The sequence below is a fragment of the Patagioenas fasciata genome, chromosome 21, assembly GCF_037038585.1.
Source record: "Patagioenas fasciata isolate bPatFas1 chromosome 21, bPatFas1.hap1, whole genome shotgun sequence".
Classification (NCBI taxonomy): domain Eukaryota; kingdom Metazoa; phylum Chordata; class Aves; order Columbiformes; family Columbidae; genus Patagioenas; species Patagioenas fasciata.
Genome location: NC_092540.1, coordinates 5268595 through 5288812, shown reverse-complemented (window position 1 = coordinate 5288812; position 20218 = coordinate 5268595). Strand labels below are relative to the sequence as shown.

Below are 20218 nucleotides of genomic sequence, written 5' to 3'. Positions count from 1 at the left end.
CCCTGAAGCTGCACTGTTCACCCGAGTGACAGACAGACTGTCGGTGGGGACACCAGGATGGGCATCGCTGGGGCTGCACAGTCCAAGGGCATGAGCTGCTGGGCTGGAACTAGAGGTGCTTTTTGGGCACCCCCTGCCCAAACGGCAGTGGGATGGCTGCGACCATCTGCTACCCTCTGCTGGTTACTGCTCCCTGTGCACGGCTGGCGCCAGACAGACGGACACTCTGGACACCTGCACCCAAGTGTTCAACTCCCTTTAGAGGCAGCAGAGCCGCGTTGCACCCAGCAGCCACTGCTCAGGGACTGCCAGCCCTCGGGGAAGGGCTGTGGGACCCAAACCTGCTCAGAAACAGCCAAACCAAGGGGTCGATTTGTGGCCGAGCACCTGCAGCCTGCAGGGTCCTCCAGCAAAGGGTGGGACTGGAGCCCCCCGAACCTCCACGGGCGGTGGTGCCGGGGAATCTTGCGGTGGGTGATGCCACATTGTCACCCCCCTGTGCTGGCCCTGAACTCTTTGTGGGGGTGTCACCCCAGCGGCTGCTGAGTGGTGAGGAGGGAGATCGGGCTGGCTGGTGAACCAAGAGTGCCGTGGACACCCCAGCTCACTGGGTCAGAGCCGAGTGACAGTCCCCAAACTATTAGTCCTAAATTTCCAAGGCTCAGCATCCCTAGAGCTGAGCTTTACCTGTACGTGGGAAAACAGCCTTGGATGCTCTTTTGTGGGGGGGAGCCACACACCTGCTCTGCTCTCCTAAAATGCCGGGGTGCTCGGGGTGACCTCCGGGCTGTGCCGGCCCCCCTGGCTGTGCCGGCCCCGCGCTGCCTTTGGTTGCAGGGCTGGCGGGGGCCGCAGGGCAGCCGGGGCCGCTCGACGTCACGAACCCGGGTCTCCTGGGACAGCCGGGCCCGGTGCCAGCGTGGCGAGGTTGGCCCCAGGGAGCACCAACCAGTTCCTGGCTCCAGCAGCCGCTGCCCTGCCCTCTTAATGAGGGATAATTAGGTGCATCTCATCAGCACTGCAGACTTGCCCCCCCGGCCATGCCGGCTGCAGGCGATGCCCCCGGCAGGGATGGGGATGATGGAGGGGTTGGGGTTCAGCAGGGGGTGCTGGGGAGCTCTGTGGGGACACAAGCATGGGGATTTGAGGGGTGAGTGGCTGCAAGCCAGGGAGCCGTGGGCTGACATGCTGCTGGACCCAGACGGTCACCCCAGAGTGTCCCTCAGGGGATTTTCCCCTTCCAGACCACATCTGGGTGAAGGGACCCATGCGCTCAGCACCTCCGGGGGCACATCCAGCTGCCCAGCAGACTGTGACCGTCACCCCCACGGTCAGCACCCCAGCTGTCCCCGCTGGCAGCCGGGCACGGTGAACCCTCGGTGCCAGGCGCTGGCGCAGGAACAGACGAGGCTGCGGTGGCCAGGACGAGCCGGGCTGGAAAGGAGCCGGGCTGTGGCTGCAGGGGAGGGTGGACTCAGGCAGGACCAGGCTGTGCTGCCTGGCCCTGGTCCTGCTTCGGGGCTATGTCCCCCTGCACAGCTCACACGAGCCTGGGAGGTGCTGGTCCTTGCGGTGGGACAGACTGGGGGCTTCAAATCCCCATCCCAGGGGATCTGGGGAAGGGGAGCTTTGTGTGCTGAAGGCTGGGTGGGTGCTGGATGTCAAGGGCTGTCCCCATTGCAGGGCACCCTGCACAACCACCCTGGAGCGGTGCCACCAGACATCTCCTGCCCGCACGTGTCCCCCCACCCAGGGGTCTCCACAGCCTCTGCCCGGCTGGCGCCGCATACACAGCACCTGCCCCAGCACCCCATAACCTTCTGCCCTGGATACAACTGCACCTCACAGTGCCTTCCTGGCTGGCACTGCACCCCACAGCCCCCGCCCCAACTGGCACTGCACCCTGTAGCCCCATCCCAGCTGGGGCTGCACCCAACAATCTGTCTGCAAGGGACACTGCGCCCCACAACCCTGTGCCTGGTGGGGGCTGCACCCCACAGACCCGCTCCCCACCAGCACTGCACCCTATAGCCCTGTGCCAGTTGGCAGTGCACCCCCCACAGCTGGCACTGCACCTCCCACAGCTGACAGTGCACCCCCAAGAGCTGGCACTGCAACCCAACAGCTGCTACTGCACCCCCACAGCTGAAAATGCACCCCCACAGCTGGCACTGCACCCCAACAGCTGGTACTGCACCCCACACAGCTGAAAATGCACCCCCACAGCTGGCACTGCACCCCAACAGCTGAAAACCCACCCCCAAGAGCTGGCACCACACCCCCCACAGCTGGCACTGCACCCCAACAGCTGGTACTGCACCCCCACAGCTGGCACTGCACCCCAACAGCTGGTACTGCACCCCACACAGCTGGCACTGCACCCCCACAGCTGGCACTGCACCCGTGCCCGGGTCACTGTGCAGAAGTCCCCAAGCCTGTCCCGGCACCGCCGCCGTGCAGACCTGTGCCCACACGCTGCCTGTTCACAGCAGGCCCCGGGGCAGCGCCTGCCCGCGGGCTCCCCGAACGCGGCTCCCGGGTGAAGCGGGGCTGTGCTGGGCCTGGCCGGGCTTCGTCTGGGCGTGAAGGCTGCTTGTGCGGCAGGAGGGGCCAGGCGAGGCGGGGAGGAATGCGAGTGGGAGAGCAGCCGGGCAAGTAGCGACAGCTCCTGGGGCGCGCGGAGCCGGGGATCCCACACACTGCACAGAGCGGGGAGCAGAGCCCTGGCAACAGCGCTGGCGGCCGGCATGGGGGACCCCATTGCTCACCGCCTCTGAGAGCTGGGGAGCGGACGGCGACGAGTGCCCCAGGGGCAGCACGGCTGCCGTGGGGCTCCTGGCCCCAGGAGCTCAGCTCCGACGCAAGGGGCTGGAAATCCCCCCGTGGGTGATGCCCGACTGTGCCGACACGAGGTGCTGAGGGTCCCGGAGGGGGAGAGGAGCTGCAATGACCCCCGAGAAGGTGCTGAGAGAGGGGGTGCTGGAGAAGCGGAGCGGGGGGCTGCTGCAGCTCTGGAAAAAGAAGCGGTGCCTGCTGACGGAGAAGGGGCTGCAGCTCTTCGAGCCCAAGGGCTCGCGGCGCAAGGAGCTGAGCTTCGCCCGCATGAAGGCAGTGGAGTGCGTGGAGTGGAAGGAGCGGCACATCTACTTCACGGTGGTGATGGACGACAGCCACGAGATCGACTTCCGCTGTGCCCAGGAGGACCCGGGCTGGAATGCTGAGATCACCATGGGCCTCGTCCGCTTCAAGAACCAGCAGGCGATCCAGGTCGTCCGCGCCCGGCACAGCTGCCGAGCAGGTACCAGACCCCCTGCGCTGTGGGGCAGGGTGCAGGACCCACCAGAGAATGAGGTCCACAGCTGCCAGGTCCCATCTCCGAGTGGTTTGGCTTCCCCATGGGAACCACAGAGGGGGTCCTGTGGGTGGGGAGGGGTGTGCAGGGTGACAGCCCCATGTCCCACAACACTGGCTGGGCTCTGTCCTTCGCATCCCCTGCTGGGTGTCACCTCCCTGCATCCCTGGAGAGTCTTTCTAACACCTCCCTATGTCTAGGGTGGCCCTGAGGGACATGGGGCTCTTTGCCATCTGGCACGTGGGATGGCGGTGAGGACCGTGTCTGGCTCCGCTCCCTGGCTTCCCTCGGGGCTGGATCCTGCCCCACGTCCCAGCGCTGGCCAGGAGGGGTAACATGCACCTTCTCTCCGCAGTGGTGCAGTTCGACACAGCCCCGGGGGGACAGCCCATGGACACGCAACATCCGAGGAGCAGGATGGAGATGGCCCTTGGCTCGGCGGGCGGTGGGGAGAACGGCATCCCGGCGGGGAAGTGAGGCCACTGCTGTCTGCAGCCGGGGATGGGGACAGTGGCCCCAGGGAAGCTGGTGCAGGCGCTGGCTCCCGTGTCCTGGGGCAGGACAGAAGCATCACAGAAACTGGGCTGCACAGCTGCAGGAGTCCAGCCACATCTTCTTAGCATGATGGGGCAAAGGACACAGTCAGGGCCACCAGCTGGGGCTCTGGACATGGCAGGAGGTGGCATCCCTGCCTGGGGGTCCACCATCCTTCACCTGACAAGGGCAGGACCTTGGTGGACTGGTGGGGACTATTGCGCCTCTCCTGCAGGACAGGGGATGGCATGGATGAGGTTGAGCCTGGAAGGACCTTTGCCTGAGCACCAGTGACACTGGGACAGATGGGTATGGCTGAGGATAAGGCTCCCCCTGAGCCCCCACGTTGAAAAGGGGCTGGAGAGCTGCTGCTGCAGCAGGGACACCTCCAGGCACCGGACCTGGATGGCATGGTGACGTGACCATACTTCTGGACATTGTCCTGCCCTGGGCTGCCCTTGGACTAATGGGGGACTCTAGGGAAGGCAATGGGGACCCTGACTTCCTGTACCAAACATGTTCCCAAACAAGACCTTCTGCTGCTTCCCCTGGTGTTACTTTGGTTTGTGGGACCCTGCAGGGTGTGGGAGAGCACGAATCCTGCACAGAGCTTCACCGGTTGTTGGCAGCCCCCTAAATCTGGCAGCATCCCACAGGCAGGCACCAAGACCCCGCTGCACCCCGAGCTTTGCCAGTCGCCCATCCCACTGCTCCTGTGTCCCCAGGGATTCCCATGGCGGTTTGTGGGCGGGTGACCCGGAGCAGCACTGCCTGGCTTTGCAGGCGGGACGGCAGGCAGGGAAGGGACGGCTCTGCCCCGACAGGCAGCGCAGACACCAGCGCCTCGAGCCACCTGGCTCTGCAAGCCGGAGCCTGATCCCCAGCCCACGGCCGGAGGCACCGCGGATTCTCCCGGAGATTGCCCAGCTGCGTGGGAATTGGGGAGCGCGGTGCCCCGTCCCCTCGGGCTGCTGCAGCCGCCCCACCTGCGCCCTGGTCACCTGCTCCCAACCCCAGGGGGGCCATGGGGTCCCATAGTGGTGCCAGGGCAGCTCCGGGGTGGCTTTCATAGAATCACAAAATGGTTTGGCTTGGAGGGACCTTCCCAGCTCCCCCAGTGCCCCCCCTGCCATGACAGGGACATCTTCACCAGCTCAGGTTGCTCAGAGCCCTGTCCAGCCTGGCCTGGGATGTCTCCAGGGATGGTTCAGCCACCACCTCTCTGCCCAACCTGGGCCAGGCTCTCACCACCCTCAGGGCAACAATTTCTTCCTCATGTCCAGCCTGAATCTCCCTCCTTTAGTTTAAAACCATCACCCCTTGTCCTATCGCAACAGTCCCTGCTTGAAAGTCTGTCCCCATCTTTCTTATGGGCCCCTTTTAAGTCCAGAAAGGTCACAATAAGGTCTCTGAGGGGGACCTTTTTGGGAGGCACCTTATTGGAGAGGGATGGTGACATGGTCAGAGCCTGCTCACCATGCAGGGCCAGGCTCAGGCCGGCTCTTCACCAGAAGTCTGGGAATGAGCGGTTTTGTGCTTTTCCACCTTGCTTGGCCTTTCCTGGTTCTCAGAGCTTCCTGGGGGTCCAAGCTGAGGGGACACACATGAGGCCAGAGCCAAACCCCTCACAGGCCCTGAGCCCTGCACTGTCCCTGAGCAGGGGCAGAGGCACCAGACCATGGCGGGTTCCAGGGATGGTCGGACCTGGTCTCCTGCCCGCAGGGAGATGTTATGGGCATGGAGCCCTGCGGGTACCAGCCCCCTAACCTGGGTCCCTCAGACTTGTCTGGAGAAAACGGGGTCATCAGTTGTCAGAGGAAGGTGCTGATGCTCACACAGCATTTCCATGGCAAGGATCTGTCCTGATTTTTCTCAGAAATCCCCAGCTCCCTGGGTCAGGGGGTTCCATGGGGCTCATCCAAAGCGCCGTGAGCATCCTGGCAGGGCAGCACCCAGGGGTGGGAGCACCCAGCACGAGGGGTTTTTCCAAGTCTGCTGAATTTTGAGCCAGTCTGGGGGGGAGCCTGACTCCTCACCTGCAGCTTTTCTGCTCTCTTACTCCCTGTTAACAGGTATTTTCTGTTCTCCAAGTGCCAGCAAGGAGCTGGGGAACGGTCGAGGTGGGTGTGTGTGAGCACCAGCCGTGGCTGTGGACACATCCCCTGCGCACTGACGGATGGGGCAGCACAGACCCGGTGGCAGCCACAACCTGGGGGGAAATTCAGGCATTTAATAGAGGGAGAGGGACAGAAAGAGCAAAGCGAATTGCTACACTGATGTTTCAGGTCCAGGCGTGGGGAAGGTCAGGGTTTTCCATCCCTATTCCAAGCTCCTCATCACCTCCAGACCAACAGGCAGCCAGAGCCGCTGCCTGTACCGTGTGTCCCCCCACGGCTGGGATTTTCTTCTGCGCAGACCCCCAAATCTGCCAGATCCCCCTTGGCGGGTGGGTTCCCAGGGAGGAGAGGGGGGCAGGCAGGACGCTGCACTCGCTGCTGGGAAGGGCTGAGATTTGCATGCAGAGGAAAAGGTCACGGAGAGATGGAAAAGAAAATAAACGGCCAAAGAGGCTCCGCCAGCCAGAGGAGCAGGGATGGGGCGGGCGGCTGGTGCAGCCCCCATCACCGGGAGCACAGTCCCAGCATGTTACTGGCCCAGATGGGTGAAACTGGGGAAATGGGGTGATTTTACCCGGGGAAAACACTCCTGCAGGCGTGGGCTCAGAGCCCAGCCGGGTTTGCAGAGGAAAGCAAGCACGGAGGGAATGGAGGGAGAAGGGCCCTGGGAGCATTGCAGGGGGTCAAGCACTGTCACAGTATTTTTAGTTGACTGTTTGCACAGAGTTGGGGATATGAGGGAACGTGCATGGCTCTTCAGCCTGAAAAGCAGAACCAGGACACACAGGAAGCTTTTCCAATGCTCCTGGAGGTGAGGAAACTGAGGCACAGCAGGGGTTTGGAAGGTACCTGGCCTCCTAGCCCCCCCCCCCAGCACATTGGCTCCCGCTGTGAGAAGGGACCGGCTCCTGGGGACCCCTGTGCTGGGGGACACCAAGCAGAGCTGGGGCTGAGCCCCAAAGTGCAGCGAGGTGCCCTGGAGCTCCCAAGTTCAAAGGCAGGAGCCTGAAAAGCCGGATTTGCTGCTCCCAGGCCCGAGGTGCAGCATCAACCCCCCCACATTGCTTGGAGGGTGTTGGGGTGCAGAATGGGGCTGCCCTATGCCCCCAGCCCTGGGGCCAGCGGCTCTACCAGCGCCCATGGGTGCTGGGGCTGGCACCACCACGAGGGTGTCTGCAGGGGAGGGGGCGGCGGGAGCTGCAGGGCCCTTTTTTGCAGCAATCTTAGCACCCTGCCCTGGCTGCGGGGTCAGTTTGGGGCTGGCTGGACCCCCTGAGAGCTGGTGCAGGTGTGGGGGTCACGCTGCCGCGATGGGCGTTTGCAGCGTGGTGCTGCCAACGCTTTTTGGCAGGTGGGACCGTGTGTTCCTCCTCCGCCACCGCGTGCCCGCGGCAGGGCTGGCAGTGCCTCGCTCCTCCTGTGAACATCGGTGTAATTCGTGGGTGATTTTTCCTCAGATAAAACAAAACAAGAAATACCCCAGTTGTAGCAAGCTGTGTATTTATTAGCTTTGGGCCGAGTGTCTGGCTTCCTTCAGATGCTCCTAAAATTATTGCATTGTTGACCATCCTTATTTAGAATTCCTACATTATTTGATTTCATTTTGGAATCCAGGACCTGCCCCTGCTCACTCAGGGCTGCCCCGTGGACACCCCCCCACTGCTGCTGGGTTTGACCATCGCCAATAAAGTCCTCGAGTTTTAGCATAGGAAGAAATGCCATTGTTGATAACGTAGAGCTCAGGGTGCTGTGGGGGGTCCGGGCACGGACACAGGCTGCTCAGGGGTGGGAATTCGCCATCCTAAATGTCCCCATGATGTGCCTTGGAGAAGGTGTCCCAGGGAGATGGAGGCGATGGTGAGCGATGGACGCGACCACGAGCATCACCCGCCCGTGGAACCGGGGCTGCGGGAGCTGCTGGGAGGGAGGCGAAGGGGCTCAGCGCCCCGTCTGGCACCACACCAAGGAGTAAAAATACCAGCCAAGCGTTGCCGGAGCTGCAGAGGGCAGCACCGGAGCTGAGCACACGCCAGCACCGCACTGTCACCCCCTGTCCCCCAGCAGGAGTCACCAGGCTGCCCTGGCCACGGGGACGGCTCAACCTTGCAGCTAAAGGGGATGCTGAAACACGTCGGGTGTCCCGGAGACAGACGGGAGGGCCTGGAAATACCCTAAAAATGTCTTTACAAGTGTGTCAGGGCCGCTGCCTGCGCCTGGAATTTTGGATTATTGGGAATAGTCTTTCCCAATGTGAAATATTTTGCCTGAGGCTGAAAACAAGGCTGGTTTTTAAGATATTTGAACTGACATCACTGTTGAACCGCGTCAGCCCATTAACACGGACAGAACAGCGAATATCCTCCTCTTGTTTATAAGACTTGACAAGATCAACATTGGGAAGGTTTCATGTGTCACTTGGCAAAACCATGGAAAGCTTAAATTCTTCAGTAGGTGGCTCAGCTCCATTCTAATAATGTCTTTCGTCTTTCTTTTATCCCAAAGTAGGTAAGTCCTCCCTATTTAATAAAGATTTTTCTATGTGCCAATGGCATAAGGCAGGGAGCGTGTGCTGTTCGTAAAGAACCCGTTGACTTTGAGAGACCCTTCCTCAGCTTCACACCTTCTGTGAGCATTCAAAGTCTTCCCTAACGAAACAACCGCTTATCACTGTTTGCAAACCAGGAATGCAGACCCAAAATGTCCTCATTCTGTTGACTGGAGAGGAGGGATGGGGAGATCCTGGGCTCCTCACAGTCCTGCTGCTGCTGGGCCCCCACGTCAGCACCGAGGCTTGAAACAGATGCCAAAGCCCCAAATCAAGGGGTCCTGCTGCCCCATCCCTTTCTCCCTCTTTCCTCCTTGTCCCAGCACAGGATGAAACCTGAGACTGGAGCAAATGGCATCCAAATCAGCCCTTGTCCCGCAGCGGCGGGAGCTGGTCGGTCCCCGGAGCACGTCTGCAGGGAATGCAGAGCCTTTGTCACGGGCTAATTTTGGCTCCTCTGTGCTCCAAAAACAATCCCAAGGCAGCCAGGAGGAAAGATGCTGGAGGCACAGCCCCGCGGGGGCTTTTTCCTTATAAAGGTCTAACGGGGCTGGTATAAATCCGCATCCTCCTCGGTGCTGGGAGCAGATCTGTGGCGCTGGCGCTTGGAGTCGGGAAAGGGGAAACATCTTTGGAGGGGGCCCCGAGGAGTGTGGGCGCTGGGGGGTTCCCCTGTGCTTGCTGGGACCTGACTAGGGCAGGTCAAACCAGGATGGGACTGACGCTGATGCTGCCATTGCTGGAGCTGGGGAAGGAGCTGGGAAGGGGCTGTGCATCCCCTGCTCTGTGGGGCGGGGAGGCTGGTTTTTCTCTCCCCCATGAGAGCTGCCCTTTGCATGCAGCTGTGTGCCTCTCCGTGACCATAATAGTCTCAGGATTAAAATACCGGGCATTGTCCCTGCTGGGCTGCACGCTGGGAATTGTTTGCTCCTAAACTTGCCCCTAAAAATATCGCAGGGAACAGGTGCTGCCTGCCCCTGCCATGTGAAGCCTCCCTCTGCGGGGACCCTGGGCGAGGGGCTCGGTGGGGTGCAGAGGGGCGAGACAGCAGCTTTCCTGCTGCTTTTCAGGAATTTCAAGGGGAAAACATCAGGGTTTATGTGAGGCCGAAAGCTGCTTGAACATTTCAACCCACTGTGCTGTACTGGGTGAGTCCGGACCATCCTGCTCCCCAAAGAGGGCACTGCCCCATCCTTAATCCCAACCGATCATCTGGCCTGATGCTGTAACCCCATCTCTGTTTCACCGCATCGCCCCTTGACAACGTGCCCTGTCCTGGCCCCGGGTGGCTTTGTCCTGGCTGTGGTGGCTCCAGGGAGGCCCCTCAGCCAGCGTTCCCGTGGGGACATCACTTTGTGCTTGCAGCATTGCAGAGCACGTGTGCACCATCGGGGTCAGCACCATGTCATCTCTCCAGGCTGCTCACACTCCCCATCTCCCCTTCTGAGACTTTCTATAAGAAAAAAGCAAAAGAAAGCAAAAACTTCAGGGCATTTTCTGCCTGCTCACGATGTCTGCCTCTTCGCAGGCTCAGGGCTTTTCCAGCACCTCCGATGCTGGTTTACATCAAGAGGAGTGAGGCAGATGCGCCATGATGAGCACATCCCGTCTGCACTGGCGTTGCCGTCGCGCCACAGCCAGCCCGACCCGGCACATCTCGTGCTCACGCACCACACGCGTGTGAGCAAAGCACTGGGCGGCGAGTGCCGGCCAAGCTGGGCGATCCGCATGCAAACAGTACAGGAATTCACCAAATCGTGGGGGGGGGGGGGCCAGGGGCGCAACGAACCACGGGGGCACCGACGTGCGCGGGTGATGTGTGTGCCCCAGGTGTGTGCAGCTCGTCACGGGGCACCGGGGTTTGTGCACACAAGAGGGGATTTGTGCTATTTTTACTGACCACTTGCAGGCGGGCTGTGGTTTCACACTCCCCCTGCGCCGCCGGCCCCCGGCAGTGTGCGGCTCTCCGGGGACCAGCCATCAGCTCCCCCTGCACAGCACAGGTAAAGCGCTGCGCCGCGGCCCCCCGTCTGCCCCGGGTGTGCTGGTGGTGACACGGGCGTGGGACACCTGGTACCTGCAGAGAGGAGCCCCCGGCATGGGGATTTGTCTGCATTTCTCCCCCAGTCTGAGGTTGTTCTCTGCTCTTGGAGAGAGGATGTTTGAGGCTGCAATTGGGAGAAACACTGTGAAAATTCCCAGCTGGGCTTCAGAGCTGAGATTTGCTTGATTTTTCTGAAAACTGGCAAACGGGGCCGTTCTGGGGGGCGTTTGTCCATGTGTCACAGCCTGATCGCTCGTGGTCACTTGTGTGACCAGGGAGGTGCGAGCAGAGCGCGGTGGCATCGTGTCAGCTGGGTCTGTGTCTGTGGGATGTCTCTGGCCCCCTGGGATGGGGAGGATGTCAGGACTGACCTCGTTTGGATTTTTGGAGTTACTTCTTTTGAGAATTTCTGTGATCTAAAGGTTTAACAAGCTTTTTAAGCTTTTCATGGCTGGGGGCATGCAAACAGTGCTGAATTACCTCGTCCAGACCCTCTCATCCCCATCAGAGAGCAAAGTCTCTTGCGGATGCTCCAGATCCAGCTGGAGCCCAAAAGTCTCTGCACAGGGTCGCTGGGGACGTGGTAGCAGCACAGCTGAGTCCTGGCTGTCCCTCAGGGAGCCCATTTAGGAACATCTGGGCCTAAAAATGGAGTGACCTTGGCAGAGGTCGTCAGCTCGAGGTGCAGTCCCACCTTCCAGGGCTTCGCTGGATCGGGGAAGGCAGGAGATGTGGGAGGCTTTGCGCAGCCCTTGATCACATCCACGGAGCCAAAGGCTTTTCTGCCATCCCCAAAATAAATTGGGGGGAGCAGCTGCCACCCGACCTGCTCAGTGCCTTCCCTGTGTGTTCTCTGAAATGTTCGTTGGCTCGCCAAAAACCTCTGAAAAAGCACGAAACCAGGGAGTCCGTCTGCATCTGAGCGATGTGGCTTCTCGCAGAAAAAATCCCTGTTCTTGGGATTTTAGCTTGTAAACCTGGAGATCCGGGGGGCTCTGCGGGAGGTGATTCCTGATAGGTTTCTATGGCTTTTCCCTCATCAGCTCCGTTCCTTCAGGCCACGGCTCTGGCCAGGCAGCGAGGGACACGGGGAGGGGACAGGGACGAGCGGATGGAGAGGGAGCTGCACGGGGATTTGCTCGGGACGGGCTCCTGGGAGCAGCTGTTTGAGACAAGAATGTTTTCTTTCCCCCAGGAGGAATCTCTTGGGTTTAAGTGATTTCCAAATTTAGGGGGATGCAAAGAGATGCAGGCAAAAAAATCCCAACTTTGCCATTTCCATTCTAAGGAAAAGGACTAAACTCACAGCTGGGAAATGCTATTTCTTCCTGAAATATAGCATTAGTTTTGTGCTAGTCAGGCTCACGCGGTGCCCCCGCCTCTTGGCAGGAGAGGGCAGTGTTCGCAGCAGTGCGGGGAGGCTGGCGGGGCAGCGCGTTTGGAAGCAGCTGCCAGGGCATAGGGTTACAAATCAAATGTAAAATATGAAACCGTGAGTGTTTCACCAGGGATGCTGATGCAAAAGGCAAATGCTCAGCCGCTTGGCAGGGGCTTGTTGCCCCTCGCTCCGTCGCTCCTGAGATGGATTTGGGCTCCACCGTCTTTGCCATTGCCCACGGGGAGCTGCGGGACGGGACTCCCCGAGCCAACACAGCCCAAGGCACCCCATTTGTTGTGCTCTTCCCAGCCACGCTCGCCCCTGGCTGGGGTGGGTGATGCAGCCAGTGGGGAGCAGCTCGGAGCTTGGGAAAACCCCCGGGGAGCAGGAGCCGGGTCCTGCAGGGCCGGCTGCGGGCAGGTCGGAGCTCGCCCGAAACCAGGATTCCTCGGAGCGGTGCGGCTCATCTCGGTGTTTCGCGGTGAAGTGGCGGAGCCGCTTCCCTGTGCCGACAGCACGGGGCAGCACCGGACCTCGGGAACGTCCCGCTGCTGCTTTCTGGGTTCGGGTGCATTTGGGATTTGCTCCTTTGTTTCAGCTTCTTTCCCCTTTTCTTGCAGGTGAACAGTGTTAAACCGCGATGCCGGAGCCGTAAGTAGCACGAGTTTCCCTTGGATTTCGCTAAATCCTCAGCTGGCTGCTGGGCTGCTCGTGCCAGCTGAGCTTGTCCATTTTTTGGGGGGGTTTAGCTGGGAGCACAGCCCATGAACCAGACACCTGTGCCGTTCCCCTTGCAAAAAACTGTTTTTAAATAAAAATTGTTAGCCATTTCAATGTCCCAATTCAAACCCTGGGGCTTTCAGAGATACTGAAATCGGGATCTGAGGTGGGCAGCACTTGTTTTGCCGTGAGGGTTTTCATAGTACATTGTACAAATATAACATATTTCCTAGTGAGAACAGAAGGGAGAAACCACCCTGCAAGGCTTTCATCAAGCAATGGCACCGAGATACCCCAGCCCTGCAAACGTGAACAGGGTCCGAGCATCCTGCGTGAGGATGCATGAGGAACGTGTGAACGAGGGTGCTGTGACCCGAACCACAGGGACCCAGCCGGGGCTGGCACTAAGGGCACTGTGACAGCTCTTGTGCTGCATTTTCAGTGGCGTTTTGGCTTTCTGAGCCATAGCTGTGAGTGCCCACTGCATTTCCAGAGAGCACATCATCTCAGACCTGGCTCACTTGCAGATGATGACTGTTAGATAGGAAATAAGGAAACCAGCTGCAATGAATTAGTTTGCTGGGGAGCAGCTGAGGGACCTGAGGGGTTCAGCTGGAGCACAGGAGCTGAGGGGAGACCTTCTGATCTCTGAACTGCCTGAAAGGAGCTTGGAGCCAGGGGGGTCGGGCTCTGCTCCCCAGGAACAAGCGCCAGGAGCAGAGGAAACGGCCTCAAGTTGCTCCAGGGGAGGTTGAGGTTGGATGTGGGGAACAATTTCTTCCCCAAAGGGCTGTGGGGCATTGGAACAGGCTGCCCAGGGCAGTGCTGGAGTCACCATCCCTGGAGGGCTGGACAGACGGACATGAGGTTCTCAGGACATGGGGCAGTGACGGGGTTGGGGGAACAGTTGGACTCCATGATCTTGAGGGTCTCTTCCAACCAAAACAGTTCTATGTTTCTGTAAGTCACATGAAATGCTTTTCTTGACCGTCACCTCTTTTTGACTCTTGTTCACTGGTGTCCTGTTCTCCTCTCTTGTTCCTTACTGCTCCGTCCCGAACGCCTGCATGCAGGGAGGTAAGTGCTTTTCCTTTTGGGAGCGACCTCCATGCTGCTCTGTGTTTGCTGTGGGTTTGTTTTCAAAGGGTTTATGTTTTTCTCCCCTTTCCTCTAGAGAAAATCCAAGATCACAGCCTCACGCAAACTCTTGTTGAAGGTGAGTCCTGAGGGCTGGAAACTCCCTGGGGTTTGTCTTGCTGGGGAAAAGGAGCCGGGGCTGAGGTGCGTGGTTGGTGGGACATGGATGGGGAGCGGCAGAAGGATGGGCAGCTCTTGTTCCCACCTCTTGTTTCTCAGAAATCCTCACTCATGTGGTCTTCGTGGTCCGCACACCAAACAAACCTCCCCTCATCTCCACTTTAAGGTGGGGAGAGACTCCAATGCCTTCAGCTCTAAAGCCACAGTTTGTGTACCAGCAGCTCTGCAGCACAAGCTTGAGAGCTCCCCGCGCTGTGGCTTGGGAAAATCATTTATTGCCACAGCAGAGCGAAGTGATGCAAAGAAAGTGCCGATGTCAGCACCCATCGGGACCACCGCAGCCCTGTGGCACCTCTGGCCATGCTGCGTCCCTGCCTGAGGGGCCACCACACGAAAGGTGTCGGGATTTTTTGATGTGTGTTGCAGCAGCGTGGCAATTTTGGGAGGACAGCTGCAGCAGGGAGGCAGACAGGAATGTCCCATCCCACACATGTTGCACAAGGAGGCTCAGGGGGAACAGAGGAGCCCGTATGTTCATGCTTCTGCCATTTACCTGTGCTTGTAGAGTTTGATGCTGGCAAAAGCAAAGGAGGAGTGGGAGCAGGAGATCGTGGACAAGCAAGCGGAGAAGGAAAGATACCTGGCTGAGCGGGTCACACCGTTGCACACCAACGGCCTTTCCTTGAGCCAGCTCCAGGTATTTCCCGGGTCCAAGGGTGGAGTGAGCTCCCTGGGAGCCTGGAGGAGCATCGCTCACCACTCTGCTGTTGTGCTTGGCCCCCAGGACCTGTGCAGGGAGCTGCATGAGAAAGTTGAAATTGTGGATGAAGAGAGATATGACATTGAAGCAAAATGCAACCATAACACTCGGGAGGTAGGAGGCAGGATGGGCTGTTCACTCCTCCATTAACTCCCTCCCACATGGTAACTGGGGCCTCGGTGGGGCTCTGTCATGGACTGGGCTCAGCTTGGATGTAAGACATGCACCAGGGTTATCTAAGGGCTGGTGTTTGCTCTGCAAGATGTCAATCAGCACAAGGTTCATCCCTGCCTCAGGGAATTCAAACTGTCCCCTGGGTCCAGAGGAAGCCTCCTCATTCTGGCTGTCCCTTGTACCTTCTCATGGTACAGCTGCCACCCGAGCAGGCTGGGGCAAGGCAGTGACAACAGCTCTGTGCTCAGAGGGACAGTTGGTGAAGAAGGTCCTCACGGCTGCAGGAGGTGTACAGACCCCTCCGGCGCTCGGTCTCGGCCGAGACTCCTGCTTCACACAGGAGCTTTCTGTGCAAGGCAGCCATGCGGTGACTTCCCACTCCTCCTCCTTTCCTCACCCTGCAGATTAAGGATCTGAAAATCAAGGTGCTTGATCTACGAGGAAAGTTCAAGCGCCCACCGCTGCGACGAGTCCGCGTCTCCGCCGATGCCATGCTGAGGGCTCTGCTGGGCTCCAAGCACAAGGTCTCCATGGACCTGAGAGCCAACCTGAAGTCTGTCAAGAAGGAGGACACGGAGAAGGTGGGTGACTCTTCTAGAGGTCAGAGATGGAGACATCTCCTATGGATGCCCTTGCCCTTCTCCACGGTCCCCTGTGAAGCCTGCATGGGTTCTGCTCATCCCTCATAAGTCTCAGAAATAATCCTCGTGAGGTACTGCCATTGTGGGATGCTGTGGGACCACCTGGGAGCAGTTGGACTGGGCCAGGTGACCGATGGATGATAACAAGTGAGATTTAGCACTGCGGCCATGATGCTTTTGTCTCCCAGAGCACCCAGGGGTCTTTCGGGTGGGGGTCCCTCGGCCTGTCTGTTGAGCTGTGATTGCAGAGAGTTTGGTTTTTGGTCTTCTATGGAACCAGAAGAGCTCCAATTCAATGCAATCACACCCAGAAAACACCCAGGAAACTCCCAGACCCAGATTAGATAAGGCAGAGCAAGCCTGGTAAGCATGCTTGGCTTGAGATAAATGGGCCAGGTCACACCAGGTTTGCAGAGACATGAGAAGGAAAAGTCTCAATACCAGAGTCAGGGAATGATGCTCAAACCTGCCTGGGGTGTGCAGGCACCCCAACGTGAAGAGTTGTGCCAGTTTTCTAGGGCTTCCCCCAAAACCAAGGTTTTAGCCTTTGGTCCTGACTCAGTAGGCTGGATGAGAATCACAATTCGTAATTATTTTTCCTTTTTTTGTTTCCCTCCCCTGTTGTTATTATAGTGTGTTTTCAGTCCTTTAGATAGAAAACTGTGTTTACAGTCCTCGACACCAGGTGGTGAATAGATCTGAGTTTATTTTAGATGTCGTGAGATGATTTTGGGGCATGGCTTGTAATCTATGAATGCTTGTGGGTTGGCAGAGCAGACACCTGGGCCTGATCCCAGAGCTGCCGTCATCTCCCCTTGCTGCTCTGGAAGCGGCTGCCAGGCTCTCACCGTCACACCTGCAACCCCCGTGTCCTCCAGATGCTTGGAGAAGGTGGAGATGGGTTTTATATGGGCTGGGATGTCTATGCAGAAAGTGGTTTTGTTCGTGTTTGCCCCAGTGTGCTGGTGTAAATCCAGAGTAAGTCCAATGTGGTGATTTCTCTTTCCTAAAGAAATTTTCTGGGATTTTTGTGCCTACTACATTAATGAAATTTAGACAGGCCTTGGCAGGGGGGGATCCACATGAATTCAGACATCTAGCTCTGGGTCCTCAGCACAGGACACACATGGAGCTGCTGGAGAGGGGCCAGAGGAGCCACAGGAACGATCCGAGTCTCGAACAGCTCTGCTGGGGACAGGCTGAGAGAGTTGGGGTGTTCAGCTGGAGAAGAGGAGCTCCGGGGAGACCTTTCTGGACATAAAAGGAGCCATTAGGGAAGATGAGGACAGACTTTTGAGCAGGGGCTGTTGCAATAGGACAAGGGGTGATGGTTTGAAACTGAAGGAGGGAGATCCAGGCTGGACATGAGGAAGAAATTGTTGGCCCTGAGGGTGGTGAGAGCCTGGCCCAGGTACCCAGAGAGGTGGTTGATGAACCATCCCTGGAGACATCCCAGGCCAGGCTGGACGGGGCTCTGAGCAACCTGAGCTGGTGAAGATGTCCCTGTCATGGCAGGGGTGGCACTGGGGAGCTGGGAAGGTCCCTTCAACCCAAACCATCCTGTGATTCTGTGATTCCCTGAGGAGATCAGACTACTGTTTCCCATCTCTTGGCCGGCTTCCCGCGCAATGGCACATGGTGGGGCTGGGTCAGAGGTAGAGGGTGTTTGTAAGAGGGCAGCTGCCTTCCTCCTGCTGCCTGCATGCCAGGCCAAGGGCTCTGTGCAACGGGATGGGACAGTACGGGGCTGCTGGTCACCCTCTCACACGGCCATTGCAACCTTCGTCCCCATCCCTCCCCACAGGAGCGCCCCGTGGAAGTGGGCGACTGGCGCAAGAACGTGGAGGCCATGTCGGGGATGGAGGGGAGAAAGAAGATGTTCGATGCTGCCAAGTCCCCAACAGGCCAGTGAGAGGTAGGGGACTGTCCACTTCCCCTGTGATGCCCCGTGCCCCCCGCACCATCCCCTTGTTCACACTGGACCCCCATTGCAGAAAAGGCACCAGCTGCCCCATCTCCCACCCCACACATGACAGGTGCCTGTCCCGCATGTCCCCACCTCGCACTCACCCTACACATTCTGGGCATCGCTGGCTCCAGCTTTCAGCACCCAAAATCTCCTCTTCTGCCCCACTGCTCTGCTCTGTTTCTTTCCCACAGGACCGTGGGCACGAAGAGCCACCCCCCTGCTGCCTCCCTGTCCCCAGCTGCCCCTTGTGCGCTTTGCCCCTCACCCTGAATTCACTACCGAGCTGAAACGTATGGACGACTGTGTGGGAAGGAGATCCGAGCTTCTTTGTGTCAGCTCTGCCACCAGCCCTGCTCCCGCACGGCCCCGGCACAGTGGCCCCCCGGTGTCACCTGAACAGACCAGGCTGTCTCCAGGAGGCTGCCATCCAACTGTCCCCTCCTGCCACTGCACAGAGACCCCGGGGGCGGCTGCTGGTCCCCCCTCTCCCCCATTCCCTGGCGGGTGCAGCCTGAGATGTACCCGTGCGGCTGCATGTGTATTAAAGGACGGTGTCCCGGGCAGAGCGCTGCGTGGGCTTGTCACTGTGAGAGCACTGACCAGGGGATGGTGCTGGCCCATAGCCCCATGGGGACATTTTCTGCCACCCTGCAATGTCCCCATGCTGTCCTCTGGGATCAGAATTGGTTTGGGCTCATCCCTTCTGGTCCCCCTGGCTGCTCCCAGTGCCCCCCAAGCTCTACTGAGACCCCCAGCCCCACGCAGAGCCCCTCTCCCCTCCCCTGCACCTCAGCCACCACTGGGCTCCAGCAACTCACCAACCCCAAATGTAGCAAGGTTTGGGTCTCGCTCTGGAGATGACGGTTCACCAGCTCCCCCAACCCCTTCCGCTCCTCTGGGTTTGGAAAAGCCTTCAGAGCTTTTTCACCCAGGCATCAGCTGTCCCCCCGACTGCCCCATCACAGCCACCAGAGCCATGGGAAGTGGGACAGCCCCATTTCAGGGCTTAATTTGAGCAATGTTTCAGACAGAAGTAGAAGTGATGGTTTAAACTAAAGGAGGGAGAGTCAGGTTGGACATGAGGAAGAAATTGTTGTCCCTGAGGGTGGTGAGAGCCTGGCCCAGGTTGGCCAGAGAGGTGGTGGATGAACCATCCCTGGAGACATCCCAGGCCAGGCTGGACGGGGCTCTGAGCAACCTGAGCTGGTGAAGATGTCCCTGTCATGGCAGGGGGGGCACTGGGGGCGCTGGGAAGGTCCCTCCAACCCAAACCATTCTGTGATTCTGTGATCAGAGATCATACATGGTGAGATCCCACCACTAAAGATAAAAGATTTTGGTGATGATCTTGCCCCTCCGAGCTTGCAGGAGCTCTGCCGAGGCAGCGTCCTGGGATCTCGCTATCCCCAGAGGGAACTCACACACTCAGCAGCGATCCTGGCAGAGGAAGAAAGGTGTGGAGGGAGAGGTAATCACTGCTACCTGACCAACTGGTATAGCTGGAAAATGCAGAGAGGTTTCATGGAAACAAAGGCTTCTTCAGACATGGAACAGAAAATGGCAAGCCGACTCCAGGTCGAGAACGGTTGCTCTGAGCTTAGTGCAATTATGGTAATTTGGTAATTAAAAAAAAAAAGGGGGTGGTGTTTGTGGTGCAGGGAGGGCTGGTAGTGAGATGAAAGGCAACATGGGCGATGGGTCTGCGGGACCAGGCTCCGGTCGATGCTGAGAATCCAGCCTGTGCCCAGCTCATCGTCAGACCCTGCGCACCAAGACACCGAAACTGCTGTAGAGCAAAACCTCTGGGCCAGCGGCAACGTCTCTGCAGCCCCGGTACGAGCAGCCGGGGTTTATCGGCAGAGCCCACACGCGCTCATCACAGCCTAGAGCTGACTCTGAGTGGCTGCCTTGTGTTTTAGATTAGCGGGGGGAAGAAAAACCTCATCCCAAAACTCTTTGTTCTGCAAGTTCCCCTACTTCTTCAAAGTACGACGCTCCCCCGTCACCATGTCTTGCTTTCATCCTTCTACAGTGAAAAACCACACTGATCAGTCACGGGAAAACAAAGGTTTATGGATTGCAGTTTTATTAGAAACATGGAAAAACCCTATGTGTTTGCAGGGGTTGAATCCCAAGGGGAAAATCCATGTGTCTGCGCTGAGCACAGAGCTCTCCGCGTTGGAGCAGGGGACTGGGAGCCAAGTCTTCTCCTCCACCTCCGCTCTGGAGCTGCTCCCGCGGCTCTGGCCAGCTCGAGCCTCTTGTCCCAGGATTTTCCTGGCTTCCCTTGCCCCGAGCCAGCTCTGCAGTCCCACCATTGCTTCCCTCCTAGGTGACAATAATCTCCACTTCTCTCTGAATTAGAAGGGAACTCTATGGTAACCCCTTTTCACTGAAAATTCAGCCCAAATGAGGGACTTGCAAGGGAGAGAAGCTGATGCTAGAATGGTCACTTATGAAATTGTATTTATTTCCAAAAGAAATGCAAAAGCCAGTCCTGTCTCCTCGAACAGAGCAAAGCCCTGTCCCTGCCCTCTGCCAGGCTGCTCCATCGCAGCCAAGAGCCCCCAAAGCAAAGCAAAGCACTGGAAGCTTGAAGTTGTAAAATCACTTAAATTGAACAGTAGAAAAAAAATACTAATCAATCCAGTGATTTTCTACTGGAAAGGTTTTTTTCTGGCAAAACTGCAATGAGGGAGATGCAAAGGGCTTGGCCTGACATGGCCT

General features: G+C 58.5%; 2 protein-coding genes across 2 annotated transcripts; both read left to right on the top strand.

Moving 5' to 3' along the window:
* Nucleotides 1-2658: 2658 nt before the first annotated feature.
* PHLDA3 (pleckstrin homology like domain family A member 3) lies at nt 2659-4432 on the top strand. The gene is made up of 2 exons (XM_065854761.2): nt 2659-3298; nt 3708-4432. Exons 1-2 carry the CDS (start codon nt 2947-2949, stop codon nt 3827-3829), a joined length of 474 nt encoding a protein of 157 aa, XP_065710833.1. The 5' UTR covers nt 2659-2946; the 3' UTR covers nt 3830-4432.
* Nucleotides 4433-13766: 9334 nt separating this feature from the next.
* Nucleotides 13767-18054, top strand: TNNI1 (troponin I1, slow skeletal type). The gene is made up of 6 exons (XM_065854598.1): nt 13767-13906; nt 14513-14644; nt 14732-14821; nt 15286-15462; nt 17327-17437; nt 17683-18054. Exons 2-5 carry the CDS (start codon nt 14519-14521, stop codon nt 17432-17434), a joined length of 501 nt encoding a protein of 166 aa, XP_065710670.1. The 5' UTR covers nt 13767-13906; nt 14513-14518; the 3' UTR covers nt 17435-17437; nt 17683-18054.
* Nucleotides 18055-20218: the final 2164 nt, after the last annotated feature.

Coding starts and splice junctions, on each gene's coding strand:
- PHLDA3 (XM_065854761.2), top strand. CDS start 2,947: ATGACCCCCGAGAAGGTGCTGAGAGAGGGGGTGCTGGAGAAGCGGAGC. Junction 3,299..3,707: donor CCGGCACAGCTGCCGAGCAG/GTACCAGACCCC, acceptor TTCTCTCCGCAG/TGGTGCAGTTCGACACAGCC.
- TNNI1 (XM_065854598.1), top strand. CDS start 14,519: ATGCTGGCAAAAGCAAAGGAGGAGTGGGAGCAGGAGATCGTGGACAAG. Junction 14,822..15,285: donor GCAACCATAACACTCGGGAG/GTAGGAGGCAGG, acceptor CTCACCCTGCAG/ATTAAGGATCTGAAAATCAA. Junction 15,463..17,326: donor AGAAGGAGGACACGGAGAAG/GTGGGTGACTCT, acceptor CCCTCCCCACAG/GAGCGCCCCGTGGAAGTGGG.